Below are 24,127 nucleotides of genomic sequence, written 5' to 3' on the forward strand. Positions count from 1 at the left end.
GCCACCCCACCATCAGAAGTTGAGTCCCCCACTCTCCCTTACATCACAGTGCATCCCCTTTCCTTCTGCTGGGAAGAATCTGGATGCATTGCTTCTAAGCAGAAAGTAAGGTTCTGGAGGAGGACCAGAGGAGGGCTGGAGCTCTCCGGCAGCTGCAGAAGAGGTGCGAGGGTCACATGAAATGGCCTGGAGGGCCGGATTCAGCCCGCGGGCCTTGGGTTTGACACCTGTGGTCTAAACGATCGAATTTTGAACGATTTTTCGTATAGTGTATATTGATTGGTTTGTGTGAAAGTTATAGGGGTTTATTTATTAAAGACTAATCCACTTTGCACTATAAGTGCACTTGGAAGTACAGTCACTGTAGATCTGAGGGGGACATGCAAGAAGAATAAAAAACAGCATTTACATGATTGGATGATAAAAAACTGCAGAGATTCCCTTCATTTAGATCTTGCCCTCAGATATACAGCAACTGCACTTCCAAGTGCACTTGTTGCATGGTAGGTGAAGTTGAAAAAAAGACACAAGTCCAAGTCCAACCTATGAACATACTTGTAGGGTAAATGCGATTTTTCCTTTAGTAAATAACCCCCATAGTGTCTACAAACTATCAGATATATACTGGAATTTGTATTTTTTTTTTTTATATACTAGTAATGGGGATGATCGAGGATTTATAGTGGGACGGCAGGCAATATGACGCTTAAGGCCCCTTTCACACAGGGCGGATCAGTAATGATACGCCTCCGTATGCTCAGCGGTGATCGCTCCGTTGATCCCCGCTGAGCCAACGGATGACAGGGCAGTCCCCGCACACTGTGCAGGGACCACCCTGTCTTTTCTCCGCTCTCCCCTATGGGGGGATCGGATGAACACGGACCGTATGTCTGTGTTCATCCGATCCGCAGACGGAAGGAAAAATAGGGTTTTCTTCCGTCTGTAAAATCGGATCTTTGCGGAGGCGGACGGGTTTGGGTGTCAGCGGATGTTCATCCGCTGACACCCGTAATCTCATAGGGACCAATGTATGTCCCTTTTTCGTCTGCAAACGGATGGATGAAAAAGCGGACATACGGTCCGCACGTGTGAAAGGGGCCTAACACTTTGTGGGAACTGGCTCTCTGCCACTGACATCTCCAGTGACGCTAATACAGTGATCAGTGCTAATAATATACACTGACACTGTACTAATGACACTGACTGGGAAGGGGTTCACATCTGGGGCAATCAAAGGGTTAAACGTATGCCTAACCATGTTTACTATGTGTAATCTGTGCTGATTTTACTAAGCAATGTGGCGGTTTTATTCCCACATTCTGTGCAGCTGTCCTGCACTGTGGCTGTAAAACTGTGTGTGGTTGGCCAATAACAGATCTGACTTGAACTACAGATTTCTGCATTCATTCTGGGTTGTGCATGTAGCTGCATACAGTTGTCCATTTCTTTGAGCCCCTAAACAAGCTTCTAACTTTCTGTACAAGCAGGACTGTTTGCTCATTTCAAATTCCTATTGAAAACAATCACTTGTCTACAATACAATACAACAGGTATAAAATGAATTTCACGAAAACAAAATAGTTTCAGTACCTATAAACATTGCAGTTATTACAATGGCTGTAATCATCTAATGTCTGCGGGTGCCAAGGCCCTTAGCAGACATCCTGCTGAAATGTCTTTTTGAGTTTTTCTTTGGAAAGCAGCCACAGCCTGAGTAAAAAAAAGCCTGTCCCATGCCAACAAGAACCCTTGCTCTCTGTGGGGAAGTGGTGGTCTTTCTGCAGAGGTATTGGATCACTCCTGATAGCTCACTGCTTTCACACAAACTGCAAGCAACAGACTTTTTTCCCTTGGGCTGTGGCTGTTTTTATTTTATTTGGGGGGGGGGGGGGGGTTGTTTTAAAGAAAATGAATTGCATACATTTTGTATTTTGACCTGATACAGATTTAGCTGAAAGTCCATTGGGGCTTTGACTCTTCCTATATGCTCTACGCCTTTTGGAAATGAAGAAACCGCAGTCAACTGTTTTTCCTACATGGCAATCATTTTAAAATGCAAAGCAAACATTTTTCAGTTTTGCCTAGCCACTCTATGTTTTGTCATTTAATCCTGAATGTCTTTCCTTCTTCCCACCTCTATCTATTATTGGGAAAATGTTTTGCTAGAAGTGCACTTTACTAATGCCACACGGAGATCAGGAATGCAGATCCTGCAGACATTTCTTACCTTCTACTTCATAGTACTTGTTTCATTATCACCATACAGTCTGCTGAAAGACGGGTCTTGCAAGAAACTACATTTTTTTTTTTTTCCCTCCCCACTATAAAAAAAAACGACATTTACAATTTTTTTCACATGCCCATTGTCTAATCTTGATTCTTTATATGCAGATCAAGCTTGAGGATTATGCCTACGTAGTGATAATACACCAAATAAAACTGAATATATTAATAATAATTGGAACTGTGTGTTTATATTTTCTAACTGCATATAAAATGACCAAACATTATTCTTTATTAAAAAAAAAAAAAAAAAAAAGTTAATTGTGTGAGTCTTTTTTTTTTTTTTCCTCCTCTCTATAGGCAATCAGTTATTACAACTGTTACCTAATGATTAGTAGTAACAAAGTACTAAATTGATAAACACTTTTAATACAAGTGATAGGTGCAGCGCAACATAAAGCTGGAAGAAGAGTCTGCAAGAGCCTGGCATTGCACCCGCAATCCACTGATCACTATTGCAATGCTGTACATTCAGGAAATTTTGTGCTTTTTCGTTTGTTGCAAAAGGTGGGCCTAGCCTTTTTTTTTTAAAGCTGAAAATCTGGACTTGTGCTACTTGCACTACTAATGTTGCAGACCCTTTGCCGATGGGGTTTAAAAATGTTTAAAGCGGAGTTCCACCCAAAAATGGAACTTCCGCTTTTTGGAATCCCTCTCCCCCCCCCCCCTCTGGTGTCACTATGGCACCTTTCAGGGGGAGGGGGAAGCAGATACCTGTGTAATATAGGTATTTTGATCCTACTTCTGGGAATAGATACCCGAGCCACCCGCGGGTATCTATGCCACTTTCTTCATCAACCCCCCCCCCCCCCCCGGCAGTCTTCTGGGAGACACACAGGTCTCAGAAGACAGCAGGGACCAGTTGGATCGCGTAGTGCGAGTCATGCATGTGCAGTAGGGAACCAGGAAGTGAAGCCACAAGGCTTCACTTCCTGGTTCCTTACTGCACATGCATGGCTTGCGCTGCGCGATCCCAGTAGGGAACCAGGAAGTGAGCTCTGCTTTAAAGCGGATGTGCCATGGGAAAAAAATATTAAAAGCCAGCAGCTACAAATACTGCAGCTGCTGACTTTTGATATTAGGACACTTACCTGTCCTGGAGTCCAGCGCTGATCACAGCAGAGCACGAGCGATCGCTCGTCTCTCTGCTGCTCCCCCCGCCATCCACGCTGAGGGAACCAGGAAGTGAAGCGCTGCTGCTTCACTGCCCGGTTCCCTACGGCGCATGCGCGAGTCGCGCTGCGCCCGCCGATTGGCTCACACGCTGTGTGCTGGGAGCTGAGTGTTCCCAGCACACAACGGGCGAAAGACGGGAAGTCAGAAAAACCTGTCTTTTGCCCGTAGCGTGTGGCCGGAAGTGGGTGCAAATACCTGTCTTTAGACAGGTATCTGCACCCCCCCTCCCCCCTGAAAGGTGTCAAATGTGACACCGGAGGGGGGGAGGGTTCCGATCAGCGGGACTCCACTTTAGGGTGGAGAACCGCTTTAATATAAACTGGCTGAAGGACTATGGTATAATGCAGGTACCTAGCAATGCCTGTAAATACCTTTTTTGAGTACTCTGAAAGCCCCAAATACGTATTTATTACATGCTGCAGAAAAGTACCACTCTGCTAGCAGCTGTGTCCTACTTCCCTTTTTTTCTTTTAGCCTGCTAAACGTGGTGCACATTACTGTTTGTAGACACAGCTATGTGTATGGCCCCATTGATTCCTATAGTTCTGCATTCAAAACTATATATTGCACACATCCAAGAGTGGTGTTTTAGATGCCCATGTGAAAGAGCCCTAAATAGCCATTTAAAGGCTGGATCTTATTTCTTTAGTACTTTCTCAGTCACTATCTCCGCACACTAAGGCTTTATTCACAGGGCCATAAACGGGTCCATACAGTGTGATGAGCTTCCATAATTCCTCCCCCGAGATCCACGTTGGAAGCATACATCGGTATGCATTCCGATGCTTTACACAACACCTCTACCGATTCATCTTCATGAGCTGTGAGTCATTGGGGAGGCATTACTCAAGTTCTGCACTTTGTATAGCAATTTCCAGTGGGACTCTGCAATGCTTTGGCAGGAACCTGAACAATAGGGAAGTGGCAGTTGAAGTATAGGCACCTTAAAGTGGTGGTAAAGCCTCGTGCACCCTACTATTTTTTTTTTGACAGCTTAGGTCAGAGGCGCTCTACTAAGAATCTGATGATAGTACAGCGATCACCTCTGTGCTATTGGGTTTGATTTACTAAAGACAAATAGACTGTGCAGTTGCTACAGAACTTAATAAATTGGGTAAAAAAATAAATAAAATACATTTTTGCTTGCATATGATGGAAGTCAGCAGAGCTTTTGCTCATTTACTGAGCTCTGGAGCAACTGCAAAGTACACAGTGTATTTGCATTTAGTAAATCAACCCCTTTGTGTTGATTACACAAAGCCGAAAAAGGTCTGCTGACCAGATTATTCTAGTGGGGGGGGGGGGGCAGAATAATCTGGTCAGCAGACCTTTTTCGGTCATGACCCTTCGACAGAAGCTGGCTAAACATCCAGCTGCCGTACACATGGGCTGAATTTTGGTTGGTTTCTATTGAATAGGCCGATGTCGTGCGACATTCATGCTGTGTGTACAGTACTAGGCTTAAGGCAGGCCATAGATAACCACAAGTTGCATGAAAGAAAATCGTTAAATCATTTGATTCCCCTATCCATACAGTCGGGGCGGGCGCAGGGAGCTGTCCCTGCTGGGAGAACACTTATTATTGCTAGCAGCTATAGCTGTTGGCAGTAATTGTACGCTAGGAATCCAGCATGCTGGTTGTACCCAAGTCGATCGATTTATTGACTTGGATACAATCAACCTGCCCATACATGGATTGAATCTCGACTGTTTCCTGCTGAACTGACTGAGATTCAAACCATCTATGCCCTGCATTCCCTTTTGTAAAAAAAAGAACTGTGTACAAATGTTTTATTTATTTTTTAACCACTTACGCCCGAACCGTTATGCAGCTAAAGGACCGGGCCCCTTTTTGTGTTTCGGCACTGCGTCGCTTTAACTGACAATTTCGCGGTCATGCGATGTGGCTTCCAAACAAAATTGACGTCCTTTTTTTTCCGCCACAAATAGAGCTTTCTTTTGGTGATATTTGATCACCTCTGCGGTTTTTATTAGAAATAGAGCGACAATTTTGAAAAAAAAACAATATTTTTTACTTTTTGCTATAATAAATATCCCCCAAAAATATATTACAAAAAAAATGTTTTTTCCTCAGTTTAGGCCGATACTTATTCTTCTACTTATTTTTGGTAAAAAAAATCGCAATACCAATCAGTTTGCGTAACAGTTATAGTGTCTTCAAAATAGGGGATAGTTTTATGGCATTTTATTAATAATTCATTTTTTACTAGTAATGGCGGCGATCAGTGATTTTTATCGTGACTGCGACATTATGGCGCACACATCGGATACTTTTGACAATATTTTGGGACTATTGTCTTTTTTTTTTTACAGCAAACGGTGCTATAAAAATGCACTGTGAAAATGACACTGGCAGTGAAGGGGTTAACCTGTAGGGGGTGCTGTAAGGGTTAAGTGTTCCCTAATGTGTGTTTCTTACTGTAGGAGGGCGTGGCTGGACGCGTGACGTCACTGATCGTCGTTACCTATGACAGGGAACAGACGATCAGTGACAGGCTCACTAGGAAGTACGGGGAGAGATTTGTTTACACTTGCCTCTCCCCGTTCTTTAGCTCTGTGACCCGATCGTGGGACACCGGCGGCGAAGGGGTCCGCGGGTCCCGCAGCACAGGACAGGGGGAGCAAACGCGCCGTTCTCGCGACCCATGGCTGGGCTTCTTAAAGGGGACGTACCTGTACGTCCATATGCCCAGCCGTGCCATTCTGCCGACGTATTTAGTCGTGCGGCGGTACAATCTGGTCTGGCCTACATGCTTCCATAGCCCAAGATCCCCTGTGTAAGGGATCACTCTGCAACGGCTGGGAATTCCAGGAGCTTTGATGTCACCCATGAGCTCCCATGGCCCACCCCATGTCGGCGCTCCCTACTCTCCCCTGCAGCCACCGCTTGCTGACACAGAATAGCCGGAGCTGCAGGATCATGTGACCAGAGCGGAATAAAAATAAATAAGTACACAGGTCTTTACAGGTTAGGCAGGATCGGTAGGAGGAGGCCGAATATCTGCCGAAATCGGCCAGTGCAGTAGAAACCGGTTGACTTTTGAGTTTTGACCCATGTAAACATCTGCCTGTCGGACAGAAGCTGTTCTCACAAGAATGCTGGAAAACCAGCGTCTGATCAGCGTTGTCAACCAATGGCTGCAAGCGCTGACCAGTGTGTTCTGGTTGGAGGGGGGGGCGTTCCCCTTTCACTACACAATGGGTAGATTGCTGCATTAACATCACTCTAGGTAACCGCCAGGTGTACTAGGCTTACGGATTTCTTCCTAAGTGAAGGATGGGTTTTGCCATAAGTGAATCTCTTTCCATTCAGTTAGCACTTGGGGTTAGCATTGCAGCCAGACAATCAGCATTTTCAAAAATGAAAGCTCGGAAGCCTTGCAGACAATAAATACAATTCTGTCTCAAACTGCAGTTTGTAGAGGCCGATCTGCTGACAGCCTTAAATCGGAACTAAACCCTTCTATTCTTTACACACAAGGAAGCTGCTTCTGTTTGATCTGCAACTGCCGTGGTGCTGCACATGTGATCAGCCATGACACCAAACATTTGATGGTTTGACAGTTTGGTTGAGGACACAAGGAAATGTGACCGTTTGCATTCCTGGCATTCCAGGAATGTAACTGTTTTGTGAAACTGTTAAATCGATGGTTTTATGATTTACTGCTTGTTCAGGGGCTCTGGGCTTCAGCAAAGAAGAAGAAACAAGAGCAACACTGGATGGAGGCAATTTACAGCACACACTAATTCTGGAAGTATATTTATTAATGTGGACATCAATAATGAACATTGGTTTTTAAAGCGGGGGTTCACCCTTAGAGGGCACTTTTCCCCCTTAGATTCCTGCTCGTTTTGTCTAGGGGAATCGGCTATTTGTTTTAAAATATGTGCAGTACTTACCCGTTTACGAGATGCATCCTCTCCGTCGCTTCCGGGTATGGGCTTCGGGAATGGGCGTTCCTTCTTGATTGACAGTCTTCCGAGAGGCTTCCGACGGTCGCATCCATCGCGTCACGATTTTCCGAAAGAAGCCGAACGTCGGTGCGCAGGCGCAGTATAGAGCCGCACCGACGTTCGGCTTCTTTCGGCTGCGAGTAACGCGATGGATGCGACCGTCGGAAGCCTGTCAATCAAGAAGGAACGCCCGCTCCCGAAGACCCATACCCGGAAGCGACGGAAGAAGATGCATCTCGAAAACGGTAAGTACTGCTCATATTTTAATACAAATAGCCGATTCCCCTAGACAAAACGAGCAGGAAGCTAAGGGGAGAAGAATTTTTTTTTTACAAATGGGTGAACTCCCGCTTTAACCAATTATTATGGGTAAAGTTCTGCTTTCATTTTATTATACAGTAAAACCTTGGTTTGAGAGTAACTTGGTTTGAGAGCATTTTGCAAGACAAGCAAAATGTTTTAATACATTTTGCCTTGATATACAAGCAATGTCTTGATATAAGAGTAGCGCCATGTCACAACTGAGTATAAAAGAGAAGAGAGGAGCCGCTAAGTTTAGCAATATGGTTACATTTAACCACTTAACCCCCGGACCATATTGCTGGTCAAAGACCAGAGCACTTTTTGCGATTCGGCACTGCGTCGCTTTAACTGACAATTGCGCGGTCGTGCAACGTGGCTCCCAAACAAAATTGTCATCCTTTTTTCCCCACAAATAGAGCTTTCTTTTGGTGGTATTTGATCGCCTCTGCGGTTTTTATTTTTTGCTCTTTAAACAAAAATAGAGCGACAATTTTGAAAAAAATGAATATTTATTACTTTTTGCGATAATAAATATCCCCCAAAAATATATATAAAAACGTTTTTTTCCTCAGGTTAGGCCGATACGTATTCTTCTACCTATTTTTCGTAAAAAAAAAGCAATAAGCGTTTGTTGATTGGTTTGCGCAAAAGTTATAGCGTTTACAAAATAGGGGGTATTTTTATGGCATTTTTATTAATAATTTTTTTTACTAGTAATGGCGACGATCAGCGATTTTTTTTTCCGTTACCGCGACATTATGGCGGACACTTCGGACACTTTTGACACATTTTTGGAACCATTGGTATTTTTATAGCGTTCAGTGCTATAAAAATGCATTGGATTACTATAAAAATTAAGGGGTTAACACTAGGGGGCGGGGAAGGGGTTAAGTATGTTCCCTGGGTGTGTTCTAACTGTAGGGGGGGTGGCCTCACTAGGGGAAATGACCGATCGCTTTTTATACATTGTATGAACAGAAGAGCATTTCTCTCCCTGACAGGACCGCGGGCTGTGTGTTTACACACACAGCTCCCGGTCCTCGCTCTGTAACGAGCGATCGCGGGTGCCTGGCGGAGATCGTGCCTGCCGGGCACGGGAGTCGGGGGGCGCGCACGCGCCCCTAGAGGCCTGTGCAAGAGCCGACTTATAGCTACAGGCTCTCGCGCAGGGGAGCCGACCTGCCGCCGTAAATGACGGCGGCAGGTCGGCAAGTAGTTAATGAAGGTACATTTAGTAACATATTGCTACACTTAGAGGCGCCTCTCTTCTCTTTTATACCCTGTAAAAAAAAATGCTTTGATATACAAGTGCTTTGGATTACAAGCATGTTTCTGGAACAAATTATTCTCACAATCCAAGGTTTTACTGTATTGGAATGCATCCAGATGTCCTCATGTTATTGTTTCAACAATTTTTAATGATAAAATCAATACAAACCATTGAGAGAGAAATAACAATGTCATCCAAGGCTACAGAATTGTGAGTAGAGAATTCCTTCATCTCCAGATCTAAACAGAAAGCAGGAAAGCACTTGGTGGACTGATTGGATTTTTTTTTAAATAATAACTATAGGCAATTTTTATTTATTGTTTCAGTTTAGTGTAAGAGAGAGTTATAAGTCCTGTCAGTTTTGTTTTGCCTTCTGTGTCCCCATTGGGGTGTCTCCCTTCACTTCCTGTCCCATAACCAAAGAGGAAATCCCTGGTTGTCACCATTGGAAGATCCTATGCTGGGGACAACCCAATATATGGGATTATCTTTCGCTTTCAGTGATAATGACAAGCAGGACACAAATAGAAGATGAAATTTCCCTAAGATTAATCCAAAACCAGAACACAACCCTTTAGTTATTACATTGCTGTGACCTGTCATCATTATATCACATGGACTGACCACACACCACATCTCCTTTGTCCATTACCAGTCCATTACCGGGCAGCCTGGACGAGTTCATTGGCTGCCCAGCTGACAAGTGCAGTGCGCATGCGTAGAACTCGTGGTTGGCAGCCTCCCGTCTTCCTGTATCCTTACGCCGTTCCGTACTGCACAGCTGCCGGATGGCAAGTCCAATCCACTGCGCATGCTCGATGTGGTCACCTGAAGCTCGCTGTCTTAAAGTGGCAGAAGTGACATTGTGTCCGGGGTAAGATGTCCCGGGCTGTCCGCGATCAGTATGACCGGAGGTATCACGTGACCGAGACCCGAACCAACCCCAAAGGATTCACAGAGTACAAAGTAATGGCTGAGGTAAGGAAACCCTCCGCTGTGTGACCCCATAGAGTGTGTGTCCCCTGTGCTCCTCACTGCCCGCTACCGGGACTTACCCGGGACTACTCCGCCCCGCTACAGGGGGATCAGGAAATACTCATCATCATCACTGATCACTACAGGGAGATCTACAACACTGATCACTACAGGGAGATCTACAACACTGATCACTACAGGGAGATCTACAACACTGATCACTACAGGGAGATCTACACATCACTGATCACTACAGGGAGATCTACAACACTGATCACTACAGAGAGATCTACAACACTGATCACTACAGGGAGATCTACAACACTGATCACTACAGGGAGATCTACAACACTGATCACTACAGGGAGATCTACAACACTGATCACTACAGAGAGATCTACAACACTGATCACTACAGGGAGATCTACAACACTGATCACTACAGGGAGATCTACATCACTGATCACTACAGAGAGATCTACATCACTGATCACTACAGGGAGATCTACAACACTGATCACTACAGGGAGATCTACATCACTGATCACTACAGAGAGATCTACATCACTGATCACTACAGAGAGATCTACATCACTGATCACTACAGGGAGATCTACAACACTGATCACTACAGGGAGATCTACACATCACTGATCACTACAGGGAGATCTACAACACTGATCACTACAGAGAGATCTACAACACTGATCACTACAGGGAGATCTACAACACTGATCACTACAGGGAGATCTACAACACTGATCACTACAGGGAGATCTACAACACTGATCACTACAGGGAGATCTACACATCACTGATCACTACAGGGAGATCTACAACACTGATCACTACAGAGAGATCTACAACACTGATCACTACAGGGAGATCTACAACACTGATCACTACAGGGAGATCTACAACACTGATCACTACAGGGAGATCTACAACACTGATCACTACAGAGAGATCTACAACACTGATCACTACAGGGAGATCTACAACACTGATCACTACAGGGAGATCTACAACACTGATCACTACAGGGAGATCTACACATCACTGATCACTACAGGGAGATCTACAACACTGATCACTACAGAGAGATCTACAACACTGATCACTACAGGGAGATCTACATCACTGATCACTACAGAGAGATCTACATCACTGATCACTACAGAGAGATCTACATCACTGATCACTACAGGGAGATCTACAACACTGATCACTACAGGGAGATCTACAACACTGATCACTACAGGGAGATCTACATCACTGATCACTACAGAGAGATCTACATCACTGATCACTACAGGGAGATCTACAACACTGATCACTACAGAGAGATCTACAACACTGATCACTACAGGGAGATCTACATCACTGATCACTACAGAGAGATCTACATCACTGATCACTACAGAGAGATCTACATCACTGATCACTACAGGGAGATCTACAACACTGATCACTACAGGGAGATCTACACATCACTGATCACTACAGGGAGATCTACAACACTGATCACTACAGAGAGATCTACAACACTGATCACTACAGGGAGATCTACATCACTGATCACTACAGAGAGATCTACATCACTGATCACTACAGAGAGATCTACATCACTGATCACTACAGGGAGATCTACAACACTGATCACTACAGGGAGATCTACACATCACTGATCACTACAGGGAGATCTACAACACTGATCACTACAGAGAGATCTACAACACTGATCACTACAGGGAGATCTACAACACTGATCACTGATCACTACAGGGAGATCTACATCACTGATCACTACAGAGAGATCTACAACACTGATCACTACAGAGAGATCTACAACACTGATCACTACAGGGAGATCTACAACACTGATCACTGATCACTACAGGGAGATCTACAACACTGATCACTACAGGGAGATCTACATCACTGATCACTACAGGGAGATCTACATCACTGATCACTACAGAGAGATCTACAACACTGATCACTACAGGGAGATCTACAACACTGATCACTGATCACTACAGGGAGATCTACAACACTGATCACTACAGGGAGATCTACATCACTGATCACTACAGGGAGATCTACATCACTGATCACTACAGGGAGATCTACAACACTGATCACTACAGGGAGATCTACACATCACTGATCACTACAGGGAGATCTACATCACTGATCACTACAGGGAGATCTACATCACTGATCACTACAGGGAGATCTACATCACTGATCACTACAGGGAGATCTACATCACTGATCACTACAGGGAGATCTACAACACTGATCACTACAGGGAGATCTACACATCACTGATCACTACAGGGAGATCTACAACACTGATCACTACAGAGATCTACATCACTGATCACTACAGGGAGATCTACATCACTGATCACTACAGGGAGATCTACACATCACTGATCACTACAGGGAGATCTACAACACTGATCACTACAGGGAGATCTACAACACTGATCACTACAGAGAGATCTACACATCACTGATCACTACAGGGAGATCTACAACACAGATCACTACAGGGAGATCTACAACACAGATCACTACAGGGAGATCTACAACACTGATCACTACAGGGAGATCTACAACACAGATCACTACAGGGAGATCTACAACACAGATCACTACAGGGAGATCTACAACACTGATCACTACAGGGAGATCTACAACACTGATCACTACAGGGAGATCTACAACACTGATCACTACAGGGAGATCTACACATCACTGATCACTACAGGGAGATCTACACATCACTGATCACTACAGGGAGATCTCCAACACTGATCACTACAGAGAGATCTACAACACTGATCACTACAGAGAGATCTACATCACTGATCACTACAGGGAGATCTACAACACTGATCACTACAGGGAGATCTACACATCACTGATCACTACAGGGAGATCTACACATCACTGATCACTACAGAGAGATCTACATCACTGATCACTACAGGGAGATCTACACATCACTGATCACTACAGGGAGATCTACATCACTGATCACTACAGGGAGATCTACATCACTGATCACTACAGGGAGATCTACACATCACTGATCACTACAGGGAGATCTACAACACTGATCACTACAGGGAGATCTACAACACTGATCACTACAGGGAGATCTACATCACTGATCACTACAGGGAGATCTACAACACTGATCACTACAGAGAGATCTACAACACTGATCACTACAGGGAGATCTACAACACTGATCACTACAGGGAGATCTCCAACACTGATCACTACAGGGAGATCTCCAACACTGATCACTACAGAGAGATCTACAACACTGATCACTACAGGGAGATCTACAACACTGATCACTACAGGGAGATCTACAACACTGATCACTACAGGGAGATCTACAACACTGATCACTACAGGGAGATCTCTAACACTGATCACTACAGAGAGATCTACAACACTGATCACTACAGGGAGATCTACAACACTGATCACTACAGGGAGATCTACAACACTGATCACTACAGGGAGATCTACACATCACTGATCACTACAGGGAGATCTACACATCACTGATCACTACAGGGAGATCTACACATCACTGATCACTACAGGGAGATCTACATCACTGATCACTACAGGGAGATCTACAACACTGATCACTACAGGGAGATCTACAACACTGATCATTACAGAGATATCTGAACACCCCATATATGAGACAGGAGGAGGGAAGAGGACCTGTCATATGGGGAAGTGAGGAGGACCTCCTGTCTTCTTATGTGCTCTGATCTCATTACATACATCTGATCCATGGCACAGGAGGGTGGAAAGATTGTCTCCTCTATGGGGTGCTCTGATCTGTCCCCATATAATATACAAGGATAGAGGACCTGTCCTCCTCTATGGGGTGCTCTGATCTGTCCCCATGTAATATACAAGGATAGAGGACCTGTCCTCCTCTATGGGGTGCTCTGATCTGTCCCCATATAATATACAAGGATAGAGGACCTGTCCTCCTATATAGGGTGCTCTGATCTGTCCCCATATAATATACAAGGATTGAGGACCTGTCCTCCTACAGTGATGAAAATAAGTATTTGAACACCCTGCTATTTTGCAAGTTCTCCCACTTGGAAATCATGGAGGGGTCTGAAATTGTTATCGTAGGTGCATGTCCACTGTGAGAGACATAATCAAAAAAAAAATCCAGAAATCACAATGTATGATTTTTTTAACTATTTATTTGTATGATACAGCTGCAAATAAGTATTTGAACACCTGAGAAAAACAATGTTAATATTTTGTACAGTAGCCTTTGTTTGCAATTACAGAGGTCAAACGTTTCTTGTAGTTTTTCACCAGGTTTGCACACACTGGAGGAGGGATTTTGGCCCACTCCTCCACACAGATCTTCTCTAGATCAGTCAGGTTTCTGGGCTGTCGCTGAGAAACACGGAGTTTGAGCTCCCTCCAAAGATTCTCTATTGGGTTTAGGTCTGGAGACTGGCTAGGCCACGCCAGAACCTTGATATGCTTCTTACAGAGCCACTCCTTGGTTATCCTGGCTGTGTGCTTCGGGTCATTGTCATGTTGGAAGACCCAGCCTCGACCCATCTTCAAAGCTCTAACTGAGGGAAGGAGGTTGTTGCCCAAAATCTTGCAATACATGGCCCCGGTCATCCTCTCCTTAATACAGTGCAGTCGCCCTGTCCCATGTGCAGAAAAACACCCCCAAAGCATGATACTACCACCCCCATGCTTCACAGTAGGGATGGTGTTCTTGGGATGGTACTCATCATTCTTCTTCCTCCAAACACGGTTAGTGGAATTGACCAAAAAGTTCTATTTTGGTCTCATCTGACCACATGACTTTCTCCCATGACTCCTCTGGATCATCCAAATGGTCATTGGCAAACTTAAGACGGGCCTTGACATGTGCTGGTTTAAGCAGGGGAACCTTCCGTGCCATGCATGATTTCAAACCATGACGTCTTAGTGTATTACCAACAGTAACCTTGGAAACGGTGGTCCCAGCTCTTTTCAGGTCGTTGACCAGCTCCTCCCGTGTAGTCCTCGGCTGATTTCTCACCTTTCTTAGGATCATTGAGACCCCACGAGGTGAGATTTTGCATGGAGCCCCAGTCCGAGGGAGATTGACAGTCATGTTTAGCTTCTTCCATTTTCTAATGATTGCTCCAACAGTGGATCTTTTTTCACCAAGCTGCTTGGCAATTTCCCCGTAGCCCTTTCCAGCCTTGTGGAGGTGTACAATTTTGTCTCTAGTGTCTTTGGACAGCTCTTTGGTCTTGGCCATGTTAGTAGTTGGATTCTTACTGATTGTATGGGGTGGACAGGTGTCTTTATGCAGCTAATGACCTCAAACAGGTGCATCTAATTTAGGATAATAAATGGAGTGGAGGTGGACATTTTAAAGGCAGACTAACAGGTCTTTGAGGGTCAGAATTCTAGCTGATAGACAGGTGTTCAAATACTTATTTGCAGCTGTATCATACAAATAAATAGTTAAAAAATCATAAATTGTGATTTCTGGATTTTTTTTTTTTGATTATGTCTCTCACAGTGGACATGCACCTACGATGACAATTTCAGACCCCTCCATGATTTCCAAGTGGGAGAACTTGCAAAATAGCAGGGTGTTCAAATACTTATTTTCCTCACTGTATATGGGGTGCTCTGATCTGTCCCCATGTACACTCACTGGCCACTTTATTAGGTACACCTTGCTAGTACCGGGTTGGACCCCCTTTTGCCTTGAGAACTGTCTTAAAGGGGTGTTCCAGACTTTTTTTAAGTTTATTAAAAGTCAGCAGCTACAAAAAGTGTAGCTGCTGGCTTTTAATAAACAGACACTTACCTGCTCCACGGTTCCAGCGACACGTCGGCCGGGGCTCCGCTCCTCGCCCCCCCTCGCCGGCGTCTTCATTCCAAGTGTGGACACCTGGCCGTGACAGCTTTCGGCTTCATGGCCGGGCACCCATTGCGCATGCACGAGCGGCGCGGCGCCGTCCGATTGAACAGTCGCTCGCCTACAGGGAGGGGCTGCAATAAGGCGATTAAGCTATTCGCCATACCAGCCCCTCGGCGGAAGGAGGAAGTGGGACAGGAATTCCCACTCCTCCTGACCCCCCCACTCCCCCCCCCCAAAAAATGACATACCAAATGTGGCATGTAAGGGGGCGAGGAGTGGATTAAGCGGAAGTTCCATTTTTAGGTGGAACTCCGCTTTAATTCTTTGTGGCAAAGACTGAACAAGGTGTTGGAAACATTCCTCCGAGATTTTGGTCCATATTGATATGATAGGATCGCGCAGTTGCTGCAGATTTGTTGGCTGCACATCCATGATGTGAATCTCCTGTTCCACCACATCCCAAATTTGCCCTATTGGATTGAGATGTGGTGACTGTGGAGGCCATTGGAGTACAGTGACCTCATTGTCATGTTTGAGATGATTTGAGCTTTGTGACATGGGGCCAGATTCACAAAGGACTTACGACGGCGTATATCCTGATACGCCGTCGTAAGTCCGAATGTGAGGCGTCGCATCTCTGCGCCTGATTCATAGAATCAGATACGCCTCACTGTTGCCTAGATACGAGCGGCGTAAGTCTCCTACGCCGTCGTATCCTGGGTGCATATTTACGCTGGCCGCTAGGGGCGCTTCCGTAGATTTACGCGTCGAATATGTAAATTAGGTAGATACGCCAATTCACGAACGTACTTGTGCCCGCTACGCCGTTTACATTAGCCTTACGTCCGGCGTAAAGTTACCCCTGCTATATGAGGCGCAGCCAATGCAAAGTATGGACGTCGGCAAGCGTATCTTTTTACGTGAATGGGGATGGGCGTAGGTTACGTTCACGTCGACTAAGCATTGAGCCGGCGTAAATTACGGAGAAAATTCAACGTGATATTGAGCATGCGCGCGCATGCGCCGTTCGTAAGGCATTTACGTGGGGTCACGGCTCATTTCCATAAAACACGCCCACTGGCTCATTTACGCTACACCGCCGCAACTTACGGAGCAAGTGCTTTGTGAATACTGCACTTGCCCGTCTAAGTTGCGGAGGCGTAGGGTAAATAGGATACGCTACGCCCGCACAAAGTTCCGCGCTCGTACGTGAATCTGGCCCATGGTGTATTATCCTGCTGGAAGGAGCCATCGGAAGAGGGGAACACTGGAGTCATAAAGGGATGGACAAGGTCAGTAATAATACTCAGGTAGGCCGTGGCATTTCAATGATGCTCAATTGGTACTAAGGGGCCCAAAGTGTGCCAAGAAAATATCCCCCACACCATTACACCACCACCACCAGCCTGAACCATCGATACAAGGCAGGATGGATCCATACTTCAAATTCGGACCATCTACCATCTTCATGTTGCAGATGAAATCGAGATTTATCAGACCAGGCAACGTTTTTCTAATCTTCTATTGTCCAATTTTGGTGAGCCTGTGCGAATTGTAGCCTCAGTTTTCTGTTCTTCGCTGACAGGAGTGGCACCCGGTGTGGTCTTCTGCTGCTGTAGCCCATCTGCTTCAAGGTTCAATGTGTTGTGCGTTCAGAGATGGCATTCTGCATACCTTGGGTGTAACGAGTGGTTATTTGAGTCAGGGCTTGACAAATTTGCTTGGAATTTAGGAGCCAGCTAAAAAAGTTAGAAGCTAGAAAACGCGCCCCGTCCCGCCAAGCTCGCGCGCAGATCGAACACATACCTGAGTAGCGCCCGCATATGTAAACGGTATTCAAACCACACATGTGAGGTATCGCTGCGATCGTTAGAGCGAGAGCAATAATTCTAGCCCTATACCTCCTCTGTAACTCAAAACATGCAACCTGTAGAATTTTTTAAACGTCGCCTATGGAGATTTTAAAGGGTAAAAATTTGACGGCATTCCACGAGCGGACGCAATTTTGAATTGGGATAACTTTACTGTTGTCTTATTTTTTTAATTAAAAAAAGTGATTTTTTTCCCCCAAAAAAGTGCGCTAATACGGTGTGACAGAAAGTATTACAACGATCGCCATTTTATTCTTTAGGGTGTTAGAATAAAAATTATATATATCATGTTTGGGGTTTCTAATTAGAGGGAAGGGCATGACAGTGAAAAAACACTTTAAAAACTGCTGTTTTACTTGTAATGCCAACGGCCACCACCAGATGGCGCCAGGTCACAGAAGTAAGCTTGGGCCTTCATAAGGCTGCAAAGCCGCGGCCTCAATTACCGGCCGTCGTGGGCCCGCCGCGATCGTGTCCTTTGTTCCTGTGCCTTTGTGCGCCCTCACCTCCCGCGGCGGGCTTCCAGCGACGGACGGTAATTGAGGCCGCGGCCTTGTAGGCCGCAAAGCTGCAGCCTCAATTACTGGCGGGCGCCAGGTCACAATTTCTTGTCGCAATTGCGACCGGGCGCCCGGATTTTGTCGAGCCCTGATTTGAGTTATTGTTGCCTTTCTATCACCTGGAATCTGCCCATTCTCCTGACATCAACAAGGCATTTTGTCCACACAACTGCCGCTCACTGGAAATTTTCTCACTTTAGTACCATTCTCTGTAGAATGGTTGGTTGTGCATGAAAATCCCAGATCAGCAGTTTTTTAAATACTCAGACCAGCCCATCTTGCACAAACAACTGTGCCATGTTCAAAGTCGCTTAAATCCCTTTTCTTTTCCATTCTGATGTTCAGTTTGAACTTTAGCAAGTCGTTTTAACTACGTCCTAGATGTCTAAATGCATAGAGTTGCTGCCGTGTAATTGGCTGATTAGCAGTTTGTGTTCGGGTACGTTTGCCGTGATTTTCGGGCACTAGCGGGGAGACTTTAACCCCCGCTAGCAGCCGAAAAAGGGTTAAACCTGCCCGCAAAAACGCTGCTTTGCAGCGTTTTGCGGGCGGGTTGGAGGAGCTAACCCATTGATTTCAATGGGCAGGGGCTCATACTGGATAGAAAGGAGCGGCTCTTTCAGGGCGCATTGCAGGCGCTATTTTTAGCGCAATAGCGCGTGCAAAGTGCCTCAGTGTGAAAGCAGCTTTACCAAACAATTGAACATTTGGGATTTGTTCCCTTATTTCCTTGACTTCCTGGATGATTTCTCCAGGAGTGCAGGAAACTAATAAGGAATCAAAAATTTCTTATTGCAGGGCTTGACAAATTTGCGTGGAATCTAGGAGCCAGCTAAAAAAGTTAGGAGCCAAAAACGCACCCCGTCCCGCCAAGCTTGCGCGCAGAAGCGAACGCATACGTGAGTTGCGCCCACATATGTAAACGGTGTTCAAACCACACATGTGAGGTATCGCCGCGATTGTTAGAGCGAGAGCAATAATTCTAGCCCTATACCTCCTCTGTAACTCAAAACATGCAACCTGTAGAATTTTTTAAACTTTGCCTATGGAGATTTTAAAGGTTAAAAGTTTGTCGCCATTCCACGAGCGGACACAATTTTGAAGCGTGACATGTTGGGTATCAATTTACTCGGCGTAACATTATCTTTCACAATATAAAATAAATTGGGCTAACTTTACTGTTGTCTTATTTTTTTATTAAAAAAAGTGTATTTTTTTCCCAAAAAAGTGCACTTGTAAGACCGCTGCGCAAATACGGTGTGACAGAAAGTATTGCAACGACCGCCATTTTATTCTCTAGGGTGTTAGATTAATTATATATATATATATAAAATGTGTATGTATATGTGTGTGTGTATAAAAAAAAATATATATATATATATATATATATATATATATATATATATATATATATATATATATATATATATATATATATATATATATATATATATATATATATATATATATATATATATATATATATATATATATATATATATATATATATATATATATATATAATTAGTGTTTGGGGGTTCTAACTCCTAAGTAAAGGGAAGGCGATGGAAACAGGCAGGGATGCTCCATTAGCATTGATGGTTGTCTTGTCATACCAACAGCCACCACAAGAGGGTGCCAGATTCCAGAAGGGACCATAGGACTGCAGAAAGCCGCAAAGCCTCGGCCTCAATTACCGGCCGACGCGATCACGAGGGGGGGGGGGGGGGGGGTACGCACGGAGACGGGGTACCCCAGCTGTGTCACCCCCAGGCGCCAGGTGGCTAATTCTAGTCGCAATTGCGACCTGGCGCCCGGGGTTTGTCGCGCCCTGTCTTATTGCACACAAAATGGAAAATGTTTGTAGGGAGTTGGCTTTGAAAATGAAGACCTGACCCCATAGAGCCATTACTTTGTGAAGTTCACCATCAGATAACAAGTTCAGAAGACTGATGCTAGTTGCTCTGAACAAAGAAAATACTAAACCAGTGATAATGATGAAGAAAAGCGATATTTCTATATATTTGGTAGAAGAAGATCTAAGCACAAGAAATCGTATTGTCAGTGTGCCTAGAGACCTGTACCTTCCATGGTATGAATTGGTCCCCATGTGACCTGGAGGACCGTCCAGTCCTGACACGAGTGTGTAGAACATGTGAGGACTGATTAGTCACGGCTTGTGATCTTCAGTTATTCTTCATAGACAAATGAAACATTCAGAAGCCTTGAATATCAGCCAGAAAATAAAGTTCCCCCAGAATTCACTCGGGAAGAAAAAATAAATTAAAATCAGAGATTGTGAAAATGAAATCAGAGGTTATCAGCGGTGAGGAGATCAATGTTTGTTCCCAGTACAGAGGAACACACATCGGTCTCCTCCCCTTGTGAGTCCCCTCCCCCCTACAGTTAGAACACACGTTAGGGAACATTTTAACCCCTTCAGCACCCCCTAGTGGTTAACCCCTTCCCTGCCAGTCACATTTACACAGTAATCAGTGCATATTTATAGCATTAATCGCTGTATAAATGTAAATGGTCCCAAAAACGTGTCAAAAGTGTCCGATGTGTTTGCCGCAATGTCACAGTAAAAAATCGCAAATCGCCGCCATTACTAGTAAAAAAAATAATAAAATAGAAATGGCATAAATCTATCACCCATTTTGTAGACGCTATAACTTTTGCGCAAACCAATCAATATACGATTATTGCGATTTTTTTTTTTTTACCAAAAATGTTACCAAAAAATGTAGAAGAATACGTATCGACCTAAAAAATTGTGATATTTATTAAATAAAAAGTAAAAAATATTGGGGTAGATTCAGGTAGGGAGCGCGTATTTGTGTGCGGGCGTAACGTATCCTATTTACGCTACGCCTCCGCAACTTTGACAGGCAAGTGCAGTATTCACAAAGCAAAGTTGCGGCGGCGTAGCGTAAATAGGCCGGCGTAAGCCCGCCTAATTCAAATGTGGAACATGTGGGCGTGTTTTATGCCAATTTGTTGTGACCCCACGTAAATGACGCTTTTTACAAACGGCGCATGCGCCGTCCGTGAAAGTATCCTAGTACCCATGCTCCAAATTAACCCGCAAAAAGCCAATGCTTTCGACGTGAACGTAAATGACGCACAGCCCTATTCGCGAACGACTTGCGCAAACGACATAATCGACGGAAAATTTGTCGCTGGCCCGACGTCCATACTTAACATTGGCTGCGCCTCATATAGCAGGGGTAACTTTACGCCGGAAAAAGCCTTACGTAAATGGCGTATCTGTACTGCGACGGCCGGGTGTACGTTCGTGAATAGGCGTATCTTCCTTTGACGTTAGGAGACTTGGAGGTAATCCAATGCAAACTGATGCACGTCTGTTTACATCTGCCTACCAATAGACTAATATTAACCATGTCCCTCCCGGCCTATAGCAGATCGATGGCCAGGCGGTGGTTCAGTTATCCTAACTGGGCGTCATATGATGTCAAGCAGGATAACTGCCGCCGCGTGCCCGTGGGGGCGCACATCACAGCGATCAGTGGTGTGCCAATCAGTGCCCATCCCCAATGCCTGCCAGTGCCATCAGTGATGCCTATCAGTGCCATCAGTGATGCCTATCAGTGCAGCCTTTCAATGCCCATCAGTGTCGTCCACCAGTGACACCCATGAGTGCCCATCAGTGCCACCTTATTGGTTCCACCTTATCAGTGCCCATCAGTGAAAACTTTATAACAGAAACAAAAGAAACTTATTTTTTATTTATTTTTCAAACATGTTGGTCTTTTTTTTTTATTTGTTTAGCAAAAAATAAAAAACGAGTTGCACCTAGTACTTGTACTCGTGCAAATGCTGCGATGCTAGACCCAATACTTGGGCAGCCTCAGGGATGTTCGGTGTGGCGGTGGGTGGAGTTACAAGCACCGATCTCCCGGTATAGCTTTTCTGACACCCGCTTCTCCTTCTCTCCCTCCAGTGGCTGTCAGGGAAATCGGTGCTTGTAATTGCCCACCCCCCTCCCCACAGCTGCACCAATCGCCCCTGGCTGTCCCCCTCTGTGCTCCCCCGTGTCCTCCGGGTCCCGATCTGTGTCTCCCTGCGCCCTCCCCATCTCTCCATGTCCTCCTCTGGGTCCCCCATTGTCTTTCATATTCTACAAAAAAATTGGGCTAACTTTACTGTTTTGTGTTTTTTTTTTTTTTATTCATTAAAAAAGTGTATTTATTTATCTTATTTATTTTTCAAAAAAAATTGCATTTGAAAGACCGCTGCGCAAATACAGTGACATAAATTATTGCAACAACCACCATTTTATTCTGGTCTGCTAAAAACAAAATATATAATGTTTGGGGGTTCTAAGTAATTTTCTAGCAAAAAATAATGATTTTAACATGAAACCAACAAGTGTCAGAAAAATGTTTAGTCTTTAAGTGGTTAAACTGCCCTCACTTAGACCCCTTTCACACTGAGCCGCCTGTGCGTTGGCGCCGAAGCGCCACTTATTTTAGCGGTACTTTAGCACTGTTTAAGTGTTGCTTTTTGGCTGCTTGTGGGGTGCTTTAACCTGTGCTAGCGACAGAAGAAGGGGTTAAAAGCACCCGTGTTACAGCATTTCCAAATCACTTTTCAGGCGCTTTGGAAGCGCTGCCCATTCATTTCAATGGGCGGGGCGTTTTGGTAGTGCTGTATACGGCGCTCCCAAACCCGCCCCAATGATGTTGCTTGCAGGACTTTTCCTAACGTCCCGCAAGTGCACCGCCCCAGTGTGAAAAGTCACACTGAACTGAATGGGAGGCGGTTTTCAGGCGTTATTTAGAGGCTAATTCTAGCGCTAAAACTGCCTTAGTGTAAAAGGGGCCTTACAGACTGCAGTCCATTCTTCCTTTTGATCTAAAGAACAAAACGTTACAATGTTTATAGTTGGCTCTGTAAAAAATCGCGATCTTGATTCGTAATGATTAACCATGCAGCTCTAAAATAATGTTGTTGATTTTTTATATATAAATGTTTTTTTAATATTTGTTTTATCCATCTGTTTTCTTTTCAGTTTATACCAAAGAAGAACCCTCAGGATGCTAAAGAGGTATGTACAGTCTAATGTTGGCTTTGTATTGACTGCTCATATCTTTGTATGAACTTGGTGCTCCTCTTCTACTTGTCATTGTCAAATATGAATCCTAGCGAATGCCTAGTACAGACAATCAGAAAATCGTATAACTTTCGGAGTGATCTACGATAATCTTATCGTTAGTACACAGCTTTCAAGAGCCAATTGCAACAGTTCACCTAACAATATCCAAAGGGGCAAGCACGAAAAATTTTCTTGTACGATTTTCTATTAAGCAGTGCAGTATTCATCTGAAAATAATCCAGAACCAGACCACGCATGCTCGGAAACTAAAACATTACAATACATCACTTCCGAAGTTGTGATCTGCCGTACTAGAATTTTTCGTAACTTTTGTAACCTCTTAATTTTCAGTGTGCGCCAAATCTTTAAATGACATGTTTGTACACTTTATCAGTGCTACAGAAGAGTAAATAATCCAATGATTCTTAACTAGAAAGTAAAATGAATGCTTCAAATCAAAGACAATGTATTCAACTGACCTACAACACTAAAAAGGAAAGCACACCATAACCAATGAGATGGGTTTACAAATGGCAATATATAATAATGCCTAGAGGCCTATGTTTCTATGTAACCGATTTACATGTAGCACTTGGTCCCATTGGAATCCGCTCTGCCGTTGCTAAGCAGATTGTTCAGTTTTCC

The 24,127-nt window shown here is 44.5% G+C and overlaps 1 protein-coding gene across 1 annotated transcript in view; it reads left to right on the forward strand.

The window, feature by feature from the left end:
- The first annotated feature begins 9,801 nt into the window (after window positions 1-9,801).
- The window catches only part of SNX15 (sorting nexin 15), a 32,964-nt gene continuing 18,638 nt past the window's right edge, over window positions 9,802-24,127 (forward strand). Inside the window, exons 1-2 of the mRNA XM_040328571.1 lie at window positions 9,802-9,985; window positions 23,399-23,434. Coding sequence (XP_040184505.1) covers window positions 9,887-9,985; window positions 23,399-23,434 — 135 coding nt within the window. The 5' untranslated portion in view covers window positions 9,802-9,886. The remainder of the gene's footprint in view (window positions 9,986-23,398; window positions 23,435-24,127) is intronic.

Source organism: Rana temporaria, chromosome 11, assembly GCF_905171775.1.
Source record: "Rana temporaria chromosome 11, aRanTem1.1, whole genome shotgun sequence".
NCBI classification, from domain to species: domain Eukaryota; kingdom Metazoa; phylum Chordata; class Amphibia; order Anura; family Ranidae; genus Rana; species Rana temporaria.